This window comes from Belonocnema kinseyi, chromosome 6 (genome assembly GCF_010883055.1).
Source record: "Belonocnema kinseyi isolate 2016_QV_RU_SX_M_011 chromosome 6, B_treatae_v1, whole genome shotgun sequence".
NCBI lineage: Eukaryota > Metazoa > Arthropoda > Insecta > Hymenoptera > Cynipidae > Belonocnema > Belonocnema kinseyi.
In genome coordinates this window covers 118,489,227-118,508,419 of record NC_046662.1, presented here as the reverse complement: position 1 = coordinate 118,508,419, position 19,193 = coordinate 118,489,227, and the positions used below count along the sequence as shown (strand labels likewise).

The following is a 19,193-nucleotide window of genomic DNA, read 5'->3' as shown; positions in this document are numbered from 1 at the left end:
CTCACTTCCTATCTTCTCGTTTATCCTCAACCTACGTTTCCTAAACCTATCTGTTATTTTCCACACGTCGCCTTCTATCTTAATACTTCTCAACTCCTTTTCCGGATCTTTCTTCTTTTCATGCCCATTCTTCTTACACATTACCCTAAACTTCTTCCTCATTTCTACGCACTCCTCCCTTTTCGCAGTTCCTTCTTCGCACTTCTTGTACTTTCCTTTTAATTTTCTTTTCATCTTTCTACATTTCCTATCCTACCACGGCTTCACCCTTATCTTTCATACCTGCCCCTGATACTTCTCTATTGTCTCTTTCGTTACCTTCCACTTTAAGTAAAATTCTTAATGACTGATGTTCTGATTCAACCCTCCCTTCTACTGCGAATTTCTCCATCTCCTCCCAACCTTGCATATTCATGACAACATAGCTTATCACATACGTGTATTCTCACTCTTTATCTCCTGTTACCGTACCATTCGCCACCGTCTAGTCTCTATCCTCCATCCAGTCCCTTAGAACCTCCAGCTCTTTATTTATTACCTTATCCTTTGATCTTCTATCATGACTTTATCCCTTCCTGTAGAGGCCCCTTTCCCTTCCCATTATCGCATTAAAGTCCCCTCCTAATACTGCCATACCCTCCTCCCTTTCGCCTATCAAGCCTTCCACACTTTCCTTAATCCTTTCCTCCCCATCCCTATTGTGTACTGTCACAAACTTGCACATTGTGCCTACTGTCTTCACTATCCTCATTTGCCCTCTCTCCTTCTCCCCCTTCCTGAACTTCCTCCTCCAATCTATCCGTAAACCTTGTTATAATTCCCCCGATAACTCTCAGTATCTCTCTTACTCTGACCGCCTCCTGGAGCCTCCACCTATACCTCTCTGACAGCCTTGACTCTATTTTCTCCTGTTCCTTACTCTCCACCACGTCTCTACCTTCTAGTATCTCAAAAGCAACGAGAAAATTCCTAAAGTATAGGACGCTAAATTTGTATCCGGTAGATTGCTCTGATTGGTTACACGGCAGTGGGCGGGGTCTGCCGCACAATAGCGTCGAGTACGACATTCGAGTTAATACATGTCTTATTTTTTGGTGACATGCATGTTATATTGTTTTAATTTTATATTATTTTTATATTATATTTTAATGTTAAATTGTTTTATTTTCCAGTATTTTTTCAAAACTACTTTAATATTCCTTTTCCCTGAATAAAATTAAAATGTCATTTAAAGACGATTCAGAGATGCGTTTGTTATCTGAAGAATCTTTAGTGAGTTATTTTCAAAACAACTCCAAAATTTGTTTTTTTACTTAAAATGTCATTAAACGTGATTTAGAAGATATTTTTTTCGAATCGTTTTATAAATTAATTTAGGCTTCAAAGCATCATACAGTGAGTTTCAAACACATTCGAAAATCAATTTTATAGTAAGTATTGTATTTATATATTAGTTGAAAATTTAATTTAATAGCAATTATAATTTAATATTTATTGTCTATCATTGACGCGGTTTATTGTGTTTCAAAAAATATTCTCTACAATACATATTGTACAATTCGTGAGCGTTTCATTAAAACAGGAGCTTTACACAAGTTAAATTTATCAACAATAATGTATACACTTCTAAAATGATTACTGGCCATAACTCCCACAAATAGAACTAGGTGAAAATGTTCTTAGTGATAAAAGAATGATAAACTAAATGTACGAGGAAAGATAAAATAGGAAATACCAAATAGCTCATTTTTGATAAACGATAAATATTTCAAGTATGTACAAAAGTGTACACTCATATTCTCGTTTTAAATTATATACTTTACTTCGAGAATATGTCTTATCTTAGTAATAAAAGAGTTGCAAAGTATATGAACGAGAAAAGATAAAATAGGAAAAATCAAATCACCTATTTCTAATAAACAATTACAAATTCAAATATGCGAAAATAGTATTTGCATTACAAGGGATGAAACGCAGTGATTGCAACGTGCGCGAAGCTTGTTGTCCGAGCGAAGCGAGGTCTGCCTTCACACGAGTTGCGATAGTTGTGTTGCATTCCTAGTAATTTATATTATTTTTCATAGCAAATCTATTGAAAATTAGAGTTCAGGTAGCTGTAGATCCCCTGCCTATCTACCTACCTACCTACCTATGTACTTTAAACCTGAAACAAAATGTTTCAACCCTAGGGATGCAAACACCGTGTTTCTACAGGTACCGAAATTCGAAGTTTCTATAGAGGCGCTATGAAAAAGGTACTTATATACTCATTTCAAATAATATACTTCACTTTAAGGTTATGCCTCGTGCAGGTTGCAAGAAAATAAGGAATATACTAAGTCGGATTCCGTGCACAGTAAAGTATATGATATGGAAGGAGAATGTAAGTGTAACTTTTTTACGCACTTGAATATGTAATTGTGGATTAAAAATGGCTTGTTTGGTGTTTCCAATTTTATATTTCCTTACATATTTACTTTATTATTTTTTGTCACTAAGAAGATTAAGCAAAAACTACAACTCAAGTATATAATTTGAAAGAAGAATATATTTGTAACTTTCTTTCTACTTGAAATATGTAGTTTTTTATTAAAAATGAGTTATGTGATATTTCCTATTTTATCGTTCCTTTTAAATTTACTTCATTATTATTTTATTACTAAGAAGATTTTTAATTAGTACTATTTTTGGGAGTTATTACCAGTTATTATTTTACAATTGTATAAATTGTGGATAAGTGTAAATTGGGTGAACGTATGTTTTAATGAAAATCTCACGAATTGTGCAATATTTATTGTAGAGAATATTTTTAGAAACACAATAAGCCGCGTCAATGATAAACAATAAATATTAAATTATAATTATTATCTACAACAAATAAAAATGGCAAACATCAACTAAGCTCTTTTATATGTATAAGGAATAATTAAATATTCAACTAATATGGCAATTCAATACTTACTACAAAATTGATTTTTGAATATGTTTGAAACTCATTGTATGATGCTTTGAACCCGAAATTAATTTCTGAAGAAAATTCGGCAAAGTTTTTTTTGTCTAAATCACGTTTAATTACGTTTAAAGTAAAAAAGGTAATTTTGGTGCTGTTTTAAAATAATTCTCTAAAAATTCTTTAGAGAACAAATTTATCTTTGAATCGTCATTAAATATAATTTTTATTTTATTTAGGGAAAAGAAATATTAAATTAGTTTTGAAAAAAGTACTTCAAATTAAAAGAATATAACATGAAAATATAAAATAAATATAATATAATATTAAAACAATATAACATGCACATCACAAGAACATAAAAAATGTACTAATTCGAATACCGTGCTCGCTGCTGCTGCCCGGCAGACCCCACCAATTACCGTGCAACCAATGAGAGCAATCTACCGGGTACCAAGCTAGCGGCCGACGCCGGACACCTATACAGTCTTGATTGTATTAACAGAAAGGAGATTACTGCTTTATATGCAGTGGGGGAAACATTATCAAGTCCTATCTCACAGAGTGTATATCTGTTGCACTATCTTAGAATATAATTAGTAATATTTCAGATATTCCAGTTTAAGATCTGGAATTATGCAAAAAAAATATTCAGGATATTCAAGTTCAATATCTTATAAATCAACAGCAAACAGCTCCTTTTCAGATTATTATCTAGGATATTCAAGTTCATTATCTTAGATATTAACAGATAAGATCTTATTTTCAATATCCACTGATATTGCGTTCGAACATCTAAGATACTCGTAGCTGTCCCGTGATTCACTGTCAAATATATTCAGCCAGAGTATCCAGATACAACCTGCGAATATCTAGTTTTCTCCGCGTGGTAGTCTCGTTCAGTACAAAATGGATGAAAGGCTGTAGATCAATTGAGGTCAAGCAGGAAGCCGTCTCCCTAAAATTATAGTATGTCATGTCCATTAACTGTCAAATTAAAAAAATGAGCTTCGACGTTGACCATAAAATACTCCATTAAAACATTGGCAATTGTCGATAGTAAGTTTATCGGTCAAACATACAGCGCGACCAAGAACATTTTAGCACGAATTTTAATATCATGAATGTAATTTAGCTGATGTAGAAAATTTGTTTTGGATATGGCGTAATATGAAATTTAAAAAATTCACTTTTTTCTAAGAATCTAGGACTCCATGTACCCAAAATATTTATAAATAAACAATTTATAATGAAATTCTTAAGTGAAAAATTTAACATAATGATAGTTCACATTATCCTATTGTATTGTATACCACGAATAAAATGATTTATTTAAAAAATGTAGACTTCTGAGTAATATTCCGATGGTTACTTTTAAGGTTAAACATATTCTTGCAAATTGGCGCTAAACCCGAGCGTCCATGCTTAACGTACGATACATGATGAGTCGAGAATCACTCTGTCTACTGCTATTTTGCTGTTTAATTATTGATGTATATAGAGAACGACATTTATATTGCTTAATGATAGTGCTGCGCTTGTAATGTAAGATTTCTTCAACAGGTGACGGAATTCCAGCAAGGGAAAAGAAGCTCATCACTGATGGTGTGAATGTACATACTTCTCGCGGGATCATTCCCTACAGCGCCCTTAGGTATTTATTTTTATTATGTAAAATTATTACCGGACGAATTCATTTCCTATCGGGCATACTGTGCAGTGTGCATGCTCATACCACAGTATCTTTTCTCAGCGAAATATATTGTTTTTGAAGGATTATAGGTGACACATATTTACAGATTTGATGGAAGACATTTTTTGATAAAGTGTCTAGTAGGGTGGATCGAATATTCAAAATGTTTGAAAATTTCTAAGGTTAAAAAGTTGCTACGTTTATCGCAAATGAAAATTCCTCATAACTTTTTGAAATAAAAAATAGCCCTACAGTGTCTCAATGAGGTCAAAAATTTGGAATTTCAGGAATTACAGAAAGGTCGCTATAGGTACAGAGACTAGGGTAATATTCTTTTTATGTACATTTTCCGTATTAAATTTGAATAAAAATTAAATAATCATACCTTTTGTTTCAGTTAAATTTTTTTAACTGAGCAAAACACATTTTTAAATATTTGGATACTTATTATTCAAACAGAAAATTTTCTTAATATTATGTATGACATGCCTTTATTTTTGTACGGAAGGAGCAAGCTATAATTTTCTTATATCTAAAAACAAACAATTTCTTAGAGTTTGCAGCTCTCAAAAAAGACATATACCACTATATTCACAAATTTGTAACAAGTGCAACATCTAAGAAATTTGATTTCTACCTCTAAACAAATCATGGCTTGATTGTCCAGTGCAACTAAACAGAGGTCTTATATAAAAATCAAAAGATAACAAAGTTTTAATATAATTTAACTAAATCTATCTAAAATTTAGTGGTGTCTCTAAGTAGCGCACAAAGGGGCCGTTCCAAAAATAATTAACGTTTTTTTTTCTGAATATGTCGACCCTCCCCCCATACATGCTACTTTTTCTCTGGTAAGTGTATGTAAATTTACCATTAGCGCAATGCTCAAGGGGATCCCCCCCCCCTCCTAAAGGCATTACGTATTTTTTGAAAGGCCCCAAAGGACCCCAATCGCAATAAATAAAATCCAGGAAAACCGACACTTAAAAAATGACTTTTAAATGAAAAATTAAAACAATAAATATAACCGCGATTTTCGGGCGCCAGTCCTTGCTTGGGACAAAGCCAATCCAATTCAATCAAAGTGAGTGAGAAAAGGCAAAGATACACGGAACCTATATTTTAAGCGGGAAAGGGATCATAAGTGAACGCTGAACGTTTCAGGCTAAACGATAAAAGGGAAACTCACAGACTTCAATCGAACGGGCATACCTTAATTTAAAACAAGCAATAATAAAAAAAATATACTGAGACTTCCGAAGATAAGATATTCTGAAATAAAAAAAAGTAATACTATACGGAAAGAAATGTCTGTAAACCGCTCTTTCGAGAAGTCGCACTGTTGCGCTGAATGAGGAAGCGTTGCATGACCTCTCAGATAGACAACGGTTTCATCATTTTGGGCGAGTTGCTACCCCAAGATGGCGCGGCCGCTATCCCGGCGTGAAGTGCACCATCTCTTTCTTTGAGGAGAGAGCAACAATATCACTCTGACGATGCTGCAACGCTTTTTCCTGCACATGTTCACAAGCTGTACTTGCGGTCGCATTCGTGATTTCGTTCATGATTTTATTGTTTTAAACTAAAAATGAAAACTTATTAGGTTGTTTTCTTTCTTTTTTTCTATGCACACTTGCTTGACTGATTGACATAACCTAAAAGTTTTGTCAAATCAAATTATTCAGCATTTAAAAAAAAATTAATCAAAGTACACAACGTAAATGCTAAAAGGGAATACATCAGAATCATCAGAAGAATATCTACGATTAAAACATATATAACAAAAAAAGGTGTTGGAAATATCGAATCACAACGGAATAATTCAATTCGAAAAAAAATTAACTAATAAAGCGGTCTTATCTTAACAGATACGTAAAAGTGGATTCGCAATCTGATAAAATAAAATATACATAACAAGAGAGATACGGCTTGCGACAAACAGGTGCTCAATAAAACAACAAATAAAAGTGGGTTCCCTTAACAAATAGATAAATGAGTACAAAGGGGGAAAAACTCGCAATACGCCATGACAAATTAAATTACATAATAACTAATGCAACAGGCAACATTTGAAAAACAATTAATTTGTTAATTAACACAACATTTTCTTCCAACAGATAGGTAAGGGGGTTCGCAAAATGAATACCAATAGTTTCTCGAAAATAACAAAAGGGGCTTTCATGAACAAATACCAACGAATTCTCAGAGATAAACACAGAAAGGAGTTCTCCAAATGGGTGCTAAAGGGTGTTACAAATCAAGTATAGAAAGAAGGTTCTTGAAAACAAGCACAATAGGGGTTTCTAAAATAAATACTAAGGGAGGTTCTCGAAAATTAGCGCAATGAGGTTCTTATAATATGTAAAAAAGGTTCTCGGGTATAGAAAAGGGGTTTCTTACAAATTCGAAAAGGGGTCTCAAAATAGCAACAGTGGGATTTCTGCAATAAAATCCAAAGGAGTTCTCAAAATATAGCAAGGAATTTGTGAAAACGGGCTATCAAGGGGGTTCTCTATAAATTATGACGGGTGTAGGTAATACTGGAAATCGCTAGTTGAACTGGACAATGAGGTAAACATAAAATACATCGCAGTCAAGGTTAGTAGGGTCGGGAAACGCAAATCAAATTAATTGCTAAAGGGCTCACATTAGAAAATATATAATAATTTAGGGTGAAAGAGTTGAGATGCGTAAGTTAAATTAATTAATAAGGGGTAGGGAAGCCTCAAGAGTATAAATTATAGTGATTTAGGGTATACAGGTCGAGATATGTAAATTTAGAAAGGTCACCATAATAAAACATGCTATTAATGAGAGTAGAATGATCGAAGTACGCAAAATAAATTTATGAATAAGGGGTAAGTAAAAAGAATATAAAGTATCATAATTCAGGGTATACTATATTGGGATGGAGGTATGCAAATAAAATTGATCAATAATAAGAGAATACCGGAAAATGGTCTAATTATAATAATTAAAACGGGGATGGCATTGAGATCTATAACAACAAAGAAGTATTACAAAGTTGAATCGGTATAGTTTAGTATTGTAGGCAGGATCTATTCTAGAAATAATGTCCACGATAATACGCAATGTGAGGTTCACAAAAAGTTCTTTTTATTGTAAAACGTAGAATCAAACTACATGAGTCTATGGAAAAGTTTGAAAGACATTAAACAACTGACTGAATGATCGCATGACCAAAAATTAAAAAATTTAATAAACACACGTCAGAACTTTCCAATAATACCTAATGCTTGTTAATTGGTGCTTTTTACCAAATGCCATATAGTTAAAAGGATCGTAATTACTGGCAAAGATATTATACGGTCTCAAAAATGGCCAAAAAAATATTGTAAAAGGCATGGGGAGGTCGAGATAATCACAAAAGGGTGTTGCGAAATTCAATACATACATTAATCACATAAGGGTCAAAATCTTATAAAAGGACTGAAATATCGAGGGCGTTATAAGGTTATCACAGGCCAACAAAAAAAAAAGAAAAATATCACGACGTTAGAAGGGTATAGAAGATAGCACTGGGTCAAAAATGTGAAGAAAGTAATTTCTGGGATATTCCGGCACTTAAAAGGTGTATAAAAAATATCAAAGGATCGAGAATACATTATAATAATTTTTTGGCATTTCGACATGTAAAAAAGGGGTGTTCAAATTACAGGGTCGCGAACACAGTATAATTTGTGGTATTTTGTCACATAATACCGGGTATCAAAATATCAGGGGTCGAGAATACATTATAATATCTACTAATTTTAGTCGTTTCTGGCACTCCAGAAAATATAGATTATTTAAAAAGACATATTATTAACAAAGAAAGCAATAACAATTGTGATTGATTTAGCCAAGGAGTGTAATAATTATCAAAAAGAAAATAGCACAATAGAATCGAAGAGGAAAAGGAAATTGGCTAAGTCACTAATAGAAAACGGATCCTACTTTGGATAATTTTCCGGATACCTCGTGTCACCACGTTAAGTTTACATACGCTAAAGAGAAAAATTTTTCGCGCTTACCGGTGTATTATAGGAACGTTAGGAATCAGATGATTAAGGAGAAGGGCTGATGCGCACTACTTAATTTCGCTAATTCGCAACGGTCGGGAGAAACATAGCGGACGAGGTCCGCTTTCGATTCGTTAATCCTATCGTTCCCTCCCTTTCTCATGAGTGCTTAGCAGCCACTGTTGAGAAGAGAAAAATTCCCAACTGCTTTCGACGAGAGGGAGTGAGAGGTAGGAATTGTTCCTTCGATGCCAGGGTCAGTTGTATTCCAGTGCTGAAGTAGATAACTTGAAGCCCTTTCTCCTTACTGCAGGTATGGAGTGGGCTCTTCGATGCTCCCGATAAAGGAGAAAACAAAAACGGTATAAAAAGCCGAGAAACGTCTGTTCACTACAGAAACAGTTGTACCTCTTCCCATGTAGACTTTTCTGGTAAACACCTTGGTCGATCTTCTCCAGGAACGTGTCTTGGATCTCAGACGACCAAAAGAAATAATCTATTCTATCTTTTACGGGTAGGTCAGCCATTCTACCCCGGATGTCAGAAGGATTAGGGATAAAAATATTCCGGAAGTTCATATGGAGATTTGAGATGTGACCGTCTACTAAAGGTAAAGGTGGGGGTGACTCTAATCGATCTTTTGCGTTAATGGTGAAACTATGAATGGCTATCGATCGTGACCCCGGAATTAAGAAATATAACCAAAAAAAAGCAGACCTACATTATTCAAATGAATATTTAAAACACGTACGATAGCGCAATACAATAATATAATAAGACATCAAATAAAACATGATAAACTAAAGATATAACAAATTAGAGGAGCGCTGAACTTTGTTACTCTCCGTGTGAACACGAGAGATTTTAATTAAAAATGATCGACTTGAAACTGATTTTTTGGGTTGTAAAAAAAAGCAACGTCACAAAGCGTGCCAACTAGTAGAGAGCAAGGCGACGCAAAGTCTTTCAGAAATGGAATTTACTGTTTAAAAAAAATCTACAGCCTTTCGTTTTCATCTGACTTACAATTTTTTTATTTTTCATTAAAAATAATTAAAGTGTTACGAGACGTTTTCCACGCAAATTATAATTTAGTTCTTCTTCTTTATTCATAATGTATCCCCGAAGGGCTTACATGACTTGCATTCCTTACAATCTTTCCGCTTGTATCTATATTTTTTTACAATCTTATCCTTTCTATATATACAATTATTTACAACTATTCACATAAAGTCTTATATCTAGTTCCTTATCTCTATTTCCTGCGATAGCGCAATTTAGGACTTATTAGAAAACGAGTGAGCGAGCGAATGAATGCGAGAGTGCAAGCGAGAGCGAGAGAGCATGAGAACGCAAACGAATTTTACTCTATTTAACTTTTACCTTACCATTACTTACAATCTTTACGCTTCTAATCTAAGTGACTTCCGTTTCCTTTCACTTTTTCATACCTCCATTTGCCTTTTTTCACATGAATTCTTTCATTCTCTCTCATTCGCTTCTCTAGCACCCTCCAACTTCTTCATTCATTCTTCTCCTAATCCAGCCTCCCCTAGAATCTTAACCACATTCTCTTGCCAGCTTCCGTTACCTTCTACTTCTCTCCTCCCATCATTACCTCTTCTACTATTAATCCTTCTTTTTATTCTTTCCTGTCTTTCTTATCTTTCCCTGTTATATATTAATTCCTTACTACCATTACCATTCTTCCCATTGCTCTGCCCTTTCTCTCCAATCCTGCTATATTCCGGTAACAAATCTTCCATTCTTCCCTACTTTCGTTTCTCTTTTTTTTTCCTTCTTACTATTTCTTATTTTCCTATCTCCCGTTCCTTCCTCTCCTAGTTTCCCTGCATCTCATTTCCTACTATCTGTTCCCTTCCTTCATTTCAATCCCACCATACTCCGCCTATCTGTATTCTCCCATACGTAACCCATGTTCTCTTTTCTTTTTTTCTTTCCTCTTCCGCTATTTTCCTTAATTTATACTGCATCTTCCTTTCTACCCATGTCAAATCATCCTCTATTCTCTCTTGGTTTCCATATAATAACCTCTTCTTTTTCATCACCTCCCCGTTATGTTCCCATTTCTTTAGTTTCACCAGTACCATTATCTTCCCTCTTCGCTCTTCCCTTCCTGCATTTCGCATTTCCTCTATCTCTACCTTAGCATCAATCCAATGACTGCATCCTCTTTTCGAACTTTTCCCTGATTTCTTCCCATTTTTTCTATTTCTTTCTCAATTTCAGCCATTTCCCGCCTAATTTTCTTCTTTAATTTCTCTCCCCTTTTCTTTATAAATCCGCATTACCTCTATCATCACTTCGCGCATTTCCTTTAGTCTTTCCTCTTTCATCGGAACTTCACTTTCAACTCCGCTTCCATCAGCCCCGTTACTATTATCACTCTTCCCTACCAAACTCTGCTCTTAATCTCTCCTTTTCTATAGTTTTCTTATACTTCCCCCTTGCCTTCCTTTCCTTGATCTCCTCTTTCGGCTTACTGAACACTTCTTGCTCTAAATCAGTTTCTTCCGCCGGAAACGGAAGTCCAATTGCAGTTTAGTTTTTTTCGTATTTTTATTTAAAGCAAAGTATGGCAAAAAGAAAAAATTATATTTTTTTCTCTCATCTTTCAGAAGAATCTGCCAATTATTTCAAAACGTTTTGTATCTGTTCAGCGATACTCAAACAATATAGGTAATTTACATGATAAACACCTTAACCCCTTCACAGTCAGGCGAAAAATAAAATATATTGCTAAAAATGTTTTCAAAGAAAAACACTTCAGAATCACGTGATATTTGCAGGATCAATGTTTCTGGGGTCGCTGCCCAGAAAACAGGATTCAGTGACATACTTGTTCTATAACTGGAAGGTCACGATGATGAGTAACACTGTTATCCCCTATCGAAAAGAATCTTTGAGTATATACTAAAAATTCTTTAGGTCAAAGAAGCTCAGAGAAATTCTCCGCAGGCACTCAGGTAGATATGTTTTAAGGTCCAGGTAGTTCTTTTAAATGTTTTAATACCTTTAAAATGTCCTTTCCGGAATTGAAATAGCAATACGATCATAAAAAACAAGCAGAGAGTCTGAAATTGAAATAAGTATTCGATCATAAATAACAAGCAGAGAGGCTATATTAATAGAGGTGGCCGGTACTCAAGGGTCCTTTGTTAAGCTTCCGGATTAAAATTTAGAAGTAGATTTTTTTAATTTCATAGTTAACAGCCTAAAACATAATAATTCGGAATCTACGGGTTTCGATGATTTCAGACATCTAACTTTTTTTTCTAATGCTTACAATTTGGAATTAATACAACGTTTCCCGTGAATGGAATAAGATACGCCAAAAAACAAACATTTTTGAGTTCAACTAGAAAATTGTATATAAGTATATAAGTTATAAATAAGTATAATGAGAAAATTCATCAATTAAAAATAAAGTGTTAATAATTTGAAGAGAAATTTAAAAAGGGAGAGCGGATTAGCCACGACCTACTACTGTAAATAACTCTGCCCGCCCGGTACGTGACGAATACAAAAGGAACATTATATTACCGTCGCACCACTCTTAAAAGGACCACTAAAAGGATTTTGAAAAGGACCCAAATCTCTCAAACTATCTCCGAGACTATTTTGTTTCAAATCGACTCTGTTTACAGACTCAAATGGGCCAGGCTATTTCGCTAAAGAAAACTCAGAGATTTCTTTCGGTAGGGTCAAAAGTAGATGTACCAGTTCCATAACAAAAAACATATAACAATTCTGCAGCTTTTGTGATGTAAATGTTATAGAAACTGATTGTAACATTTATTCCGTAACTTGGTTGCACGCATGAACTATAACAATTTAGTGACATTGTTACGTAAGTGCGCTATAACGACTTAACGATGTGGTTCTGTAAGTTGTGTAGAATGAACTTTAGTGACGAAAATGTAAAATTATGACATACCTATTGTGTAGCAATCTTGTAACATTTGTTTTTTAATTTGGTTACACTTATGAACTATAACAATGTTGTTGCAGTGTTACATAATTGAAATGTAACAGAATTACGGTATAGTTCTGTAAGATGTGTATAATGCATATTAATAATAGCTATGTTATTATGTGACATACCAGTTATGTAGCAATCATGTAACAGTTGTTATATAACTTGGTTTGCACTCATGAACTATACAAATTTAATTACAGTGTTGCATAAGAGCATAGTAATGGCGTTACGATTCAGTTCTTAAAGTTGCGTATAATACACATAAGTAATAGATATGGAACAATGTGACCTAGCTATTATGTAAAAGTCATATAACATTTGTTCCATAACTTGGTTACAAGCATGATCCATAAAAAGTTTGTTACAGTGATACGTAAGTGAAATATCACGGCGTTACTACGTGGTTCTGTCAGCTGTGCATAATGCACAGTAGTAACAGCTACATAACATGGTTACATATTAGTCACAAAACTTACGTCACAGAGTTACAGAGCAAAGTAGGACATTTTAAGTCACAAGTGAGTCACTTGTGACTCGCCAGTTACGTAACATGTGACAATCTGTTATTTAATAGTTATATAACTATTATATAATCATGTTTTCTGGGTGAATTCAAAACTCAAGTTTAATTTTTAAACTTCAAAATGGCGGATCCAATATGGCAGACATAAAATAGTCAATATGTTTGGATCTCAATAAAACTAGTGTTATTTACGTGTTTGGGGTCGCTGATTTCAAATCTGATGTTGCATTTCTAAAATTCAAATTTCGGACCCAATATGGTGAACATAAATTATTATACATGTTTAGACCTTGACAAAAATGATAATACTTACGTTTCTGGCATCGATGAATCGAAATTTGATGCTCGACTTAAAAAATTTAAATCGCGGATCCAATATCCCAGAGAACATAGTTATATAACTATTACTTAACAGATTGCCACGTGTTACGTAACTGGGGAGTCCCAAAGTGACTTAAAATGTCCTAATTTGCTCTGTAATTGTGTGACATAAGTTTTATAACTGATATGTAACCATGTTATAACCTAGGGACATAGTTATATTATGTAGATGTTATGTTCCATTTACGGGACGGTATTTTAATACTATATATCAATTATATAACATTTTTGTAATAGATTTACTGGGGGTTCTATAATAATGTAATAAATATGTGACATAGTTGCGTAGGGCATATGTTACAGTGTTATATAACAGCAATATTAGACTGTTACGTAAGTATTACGTACTTATGTTATATAAAAGGTATGGTATAAGAGCTACGCGAAAAATATACAACAGAGCTACGTATACAATATATAAGGGAGTTATATAAACAATACATACAAAATATATGATGCCGTTACGTAAAAAATACATAACAAGGATATTCAAAATAAATATAAGGGAGTTATGTGAAAAGCATATAATAAAAAAAATATATATATATGTGTTTGTGTGTACATATCTACCAACAAAATTTCCTATCTATAAGACTTACTACACGAACTCTGCAGAAGTCCTTCTCGAACCTTGAGTTATAGACAGTGAAAATGCTTTCACTTGCGTCTGACTTTTACGGTCAGCCATCTACCGAAAACCAGCTGGTACTAAGTCAGGTATGTGCGCCAAGTAGCGCGCGCCTCACACACTGTCCACGCCTGTGCATACTCCGATATGTCGCCCCAATATCAGAAAATTTCCATTTTTATGTCTTCTACTTTCTACACAGGTTTTCATACTTTTCTTTTCTATTTGGCAAACGTTTATTACATAGAATTATATTTTTTTATCATCCGTTTTTCCACTTTAAAAAAATTCGAAACATTCGAAAACGTGAGTTTCCTATGTGAAACTATTTGGTTAAAAATGAAACTATTTATTGAAAAATTTAACTAATTTATTGAAATTTTTTTCTAGTTTGACAATAGCAATATAATAACAAATATATCTACCTTTTTAAGCAAAATATTAGTAGTCAACATTTATTCATTGTTTCTTCCCTTCATGAAATATATTTTATGTACTTAAATTACGGGATACGTGGATATTTTTATTTTATTTAATTTTGAGAATGAAAAAATTCAATAACTATAAAATAAGTTTTTAATATATAAATATATTATATGAACTTCAGGAGTACTATTATTCATTTCGTAAATATTTCGAAAAGATATACTTATATTCGATAATAATTCTATAAATAATGTTGAAAAAATAAAATTCATATCGGAACACTAGAGGTAGCAGAATTCATATAGATCATGCGTATAATCAACTTTAAGTACAAATGATACACGTTTGCCACGTAACAGTTATTTGAAATTGCTACATAAACTTTACTAATGAGCATTGTAGGCAACTACACCGTTATAGTTTAATTACGTCACACTGTACCAGAATTATCATAGGTCATGCGTGTAGTCAAGTTACGTAAGACATGATACAACACTGTTACAGAACGGTTATATCACATCATTAAATGGTTGTTACTAATGTGCTTTATGCACAACTTACTGAATTACACAGTTAGTTCATGCTTGTAACCAACTTATGGAACAAATGTTATATGAGTTTTACATAATAGTTGCGTCGCATTGTTTCATATCTGTTACTAATGTGAATTATACAAAACTTACCGAACTAAATCGTAATGCCATTACCGTGCACTTATGTAACACTTTAATTAAATTATTATAGTTCATGAGTGAAAACCAAGTTATATAAAAAATGTTACGTGATTGCTACATAACTGGTATATGACATACTTGCATAGCTATTATTAATGAGCATTATAAACAACTTACAGAACTTCATCGTAACACTGTTATGTTTTAGTTATGTAATACTGCAACAACATTGTTATAGTTCATAAGTGTATCCAAGTTACAAAACAAATGTTACAAGATTGCTACAAAATAGGTATGTCACACTTTTACATTGCCGTTACTAAAGTGCATTATACACAACTTACAGAACCACATCGTAACGCCGTTACAGTACACTTACTTAACAATGTTACTAAATTGTTATAGTTCATGCGTGTAACCAAATTACAGAACAAATGTTGCAATCAGTTTCTATAACATTTACATCACACTCTTACAAAATGGTTACAGGTTTTTTGTTATGAAACCGGTACATCTATATTCGGTATAACAGTGTTACTCAACATTATGACCTTCTAGTTACAGAACAAGCATATCGCTGAACCGTAACATTCGTTATATCATCAGTTATAACAATGTTACCCCGTTGTTACAGGACAGTTACATAACGTGTTTAATGGGATGGCACACCAAAATTATAAAAAATGTTTAGAACCTAATTGGATTGGTGATATTTATGTTTTTAAGGTCTTTGAAATTAAATCTGATGTAAGATTTTCAAAATTCAATATGGCGGAAATGAATGATTTAAAATGCTCGGGCCCTGATCAAATTAATGATATTTAGATTGGCAGGTAACATTCCGCTTTGCGTCATAACTTTCTTTCAAAAGTACCATTAGTAAGTAGAATTAACACCGCTAATGTTTATTACTTGCAATTCCAATAACCGTATGTTTACAAAATTTTTTTTAAAAAACCAAACAAATTACAAACCGAAATAAATTAATATAGTTAATAATCGCCACATCCTTGTTTCGTGACTCTGCGTTCGGTTCAGAGCGGCACCATATTGGATCCGTTATTTTTAATATTAAAAATCCAACGCAAGATTTCGACTGAGCGACCCTAAAAACCTAAGTTTCATCCATTTTATCAAGATCAGTAAATTTTCATTTATTTTTGTGTGCGCCATATGAAATCCGCCATTTTGAATTTAAAAATGAAACATCAGACTTGAAACCAGCGACCAAGAAAACCTGCGTATCATCAATTTTAACAAGGTCGGAATATTTTTAATCATGAATGTCCGCCATATTGGATCCACCATTTTTAATAAAAAAATAAAAAATCATATTTGAATTCTGCTGTCCCAAAAACCTACATTTACCTAATTTCATCAAGGTCCGAAAATGTTTCAAAATTTATGTCTGCCATTTCAAAATTAAAAAATCTAAAAGTCACACCACTTTTTTTGCCCATATATGTGTCACTGATAGTGAAAAGGTTAATTGGTATAAAAAATGTATTTAAAAAAATAGTTTAATGTATCATTTGGTTGTAAAGTGTCTTTGTTTTGATTCATTCTTTCTATAAAGGCTTGAACGGTCTTGCTATTGATTTCTCTGATTCTGTCAATGATCTTCGTTTTATATTCAACAGGACTCTTTCTTGGAAAGAGCATGTTGAATTAGTTTCACGCAAAACCTTCAGAACTTTACTTCAGCTTAGTCGGAGTATAGACTCTCTGTCTACAGATACGCGAATCCACCTTGTAAAAGCCTTGATTCTTTATTATTTTGATTATGGGTGTATTATATGATGGAATCTCTGATGACCTTAATTGCAAACTTAAATGTGATTTCAATGCCTGCATCCATTTTATCTACAACGTGTCCAAATTCGATCATTTTTCTGAGTACAGGGAAAGAGCTGGTTTCATGGCAGTTGCCAAAAGAAGACAATATGTTATGGGTATTTTGTTGTACATGATCTTTAAAAATGGACAGCCTCTTCATTTATTGAAATTGCTCTTGCGGGATAATATGAACCTTCCAGGTCGGCCTGGGCTGTACGATAGAGGTCGTAACCTGGCAAAACCTGCTTATAGAATATGTTTAATGCAAAAATCTGTTGTCATTAGAAGGAGGCGGCTTTGGAATATACTGTTGAATAATATTCGTAATGCACCTACTGTATTAGCATTTAAAAATATGTTCTCTGAGTTTCTAAAATCTATGGGTACACATCCATTTAATATAACTCTGTGGACTTACCCTGTATCTTGCTTTCTCTCACTATTATGTTCAGTTCCATTACTTTTTTATTCACTAAAGCTTCTAGATCATAAGGTGTGATTATGTTGTTGTTATTTTTTTCTTGTCTATTTATTCCTTAAGATAAGTTTACCAACAGTACCTTCTTAACATTAGATTTGAGTAACTTCTTACTTACATGAACTTAAATACTTTTTTATAACCAATTAGTCTCGTTAGATGTGCGTTAGCAATATTAAGCCACAGTTCTAAAAATATGCACTCTACACTCTAGATGCTCCATCTGTGTACATATATATATATATATAGCTTCGGTTCGGTTTTGATTCCTCTAGATTCAAACCGAAGGGCCTATGACAAAGCCACCGAACGCGTCCTCGGGTTGCGGATAGAGGGTCCCTGTACCAAGGGTTTCTGCTGATTATGGTTACAAAATTAAATAGGCAGTCACGGACAATTGTCCAGGGGTGGTCCCGAAGGAATTAACCCCCAAGCGGAGGTGTGATAACCGTGCCGAAAGCTGAATGGCACCTGGGTAAGGTGTCTAGAACGGTGACTCTGGGATACCGGGCGACCTCTCAGAGTACGCAGCCTTATCCTTGCATGCGGGGCTCTACAAGGATGGACGAACCCCTTTCCCTAGCTTCTCGTGGGAACAACAATGACAACACCAAACATAGTTGTAGTAAGTGCGGTTCAAAAGAACAGAACGCGCAGGGTTCCCAACAATGGGTCGGCCAACAATGCCGACCAATCTAGAGCTGGGGGAGCCAATGAAAATGGATTCAATGCGATAGATCGGCGGGATCCCGCGACCTTTGGGTGGACGGAGCAACTGAATCACGACTTGCTAGAGTGCTGGGATGCGAGTGTGGCCCGTGAACGGGGTTATATGGCACGGCTGCATGCTCTGTGGTGCGAGAAACACTCGGAGCTTTCGCACTTTTCGCAGCAACGTCTGCGAAACCATGCTGAACTACTCCGTAAAAGGGGCTATGTAAGCGGAACGCCTACTCAACCACAGTTAGAACAAGCCGGCAAGAAAGAAAGAGAGGCGACACTAAGACCAACCGCGGGCAGGCATCCAATAGATGAAGAGCGATGCTTTACGACCCGGAGAAACATCAACACCAAGGTTTCTCTCAAGCCTAAAGATCTGGCTGAAATGGATGACGAGCTTCGTGGACATCTTTCAGGTAAATCCGACCTCTGGGCTATCAATTATTGTGTGTATAATGCAGTGAGAGCTTTGGCCGATGCGAACCGTAAAACAAAACCAACGGCTGATCATAAGACCAAAAGACGAATGCATGAACTTGCCATAAAGATAGGCTGGGCAAGACAGTACGCGTCCCGCATGCAATGTGTGATTGACTACATCACATCTGGCAGGAAATCTACCGCCAAGGTTCGAAAGTTCGCGCGCGATCTCCGGACTCGTTAGCACACACTTAACAAGTCAAAGCTGCTGACCATCAGGCAGCATATTGCTGAGAGAATACGTATACTATCTGACGCTAAGACAAGTCTGGAGCAGAGGGAGAGGTGGGTCAGAGAAAATCAACAGTTTCTCTCTGACCCATCTCGACTCTTCCAAGACTCTCCAGTTACTGTCGAACACCCACTCAAACCAGAGGAGGTC

General features: G+C 34.5%; 1 protein-coding gene across 1 annotated transcript in view; it reads left to right on the top strand.

Moving 5' to 3' along the window:
* Positions 1-19,193, top strand: part of LOC117174520 (neuralized-like protein 2) — a 239,800-nt gene that overhangs the window by 192,945 nt on the left and 27,662 nt on the right. The window contains exon 2 of the mRNA XM_033363713.1: positions 4,514-4,604. Within this exon, the coding sequence (XP_033219604.1) occupies positions 4,514-4,604 (91 nt within the window). The remainder of the gene's footprint in view (positions 1-4,513; positions 4,605-19,193) is intronic.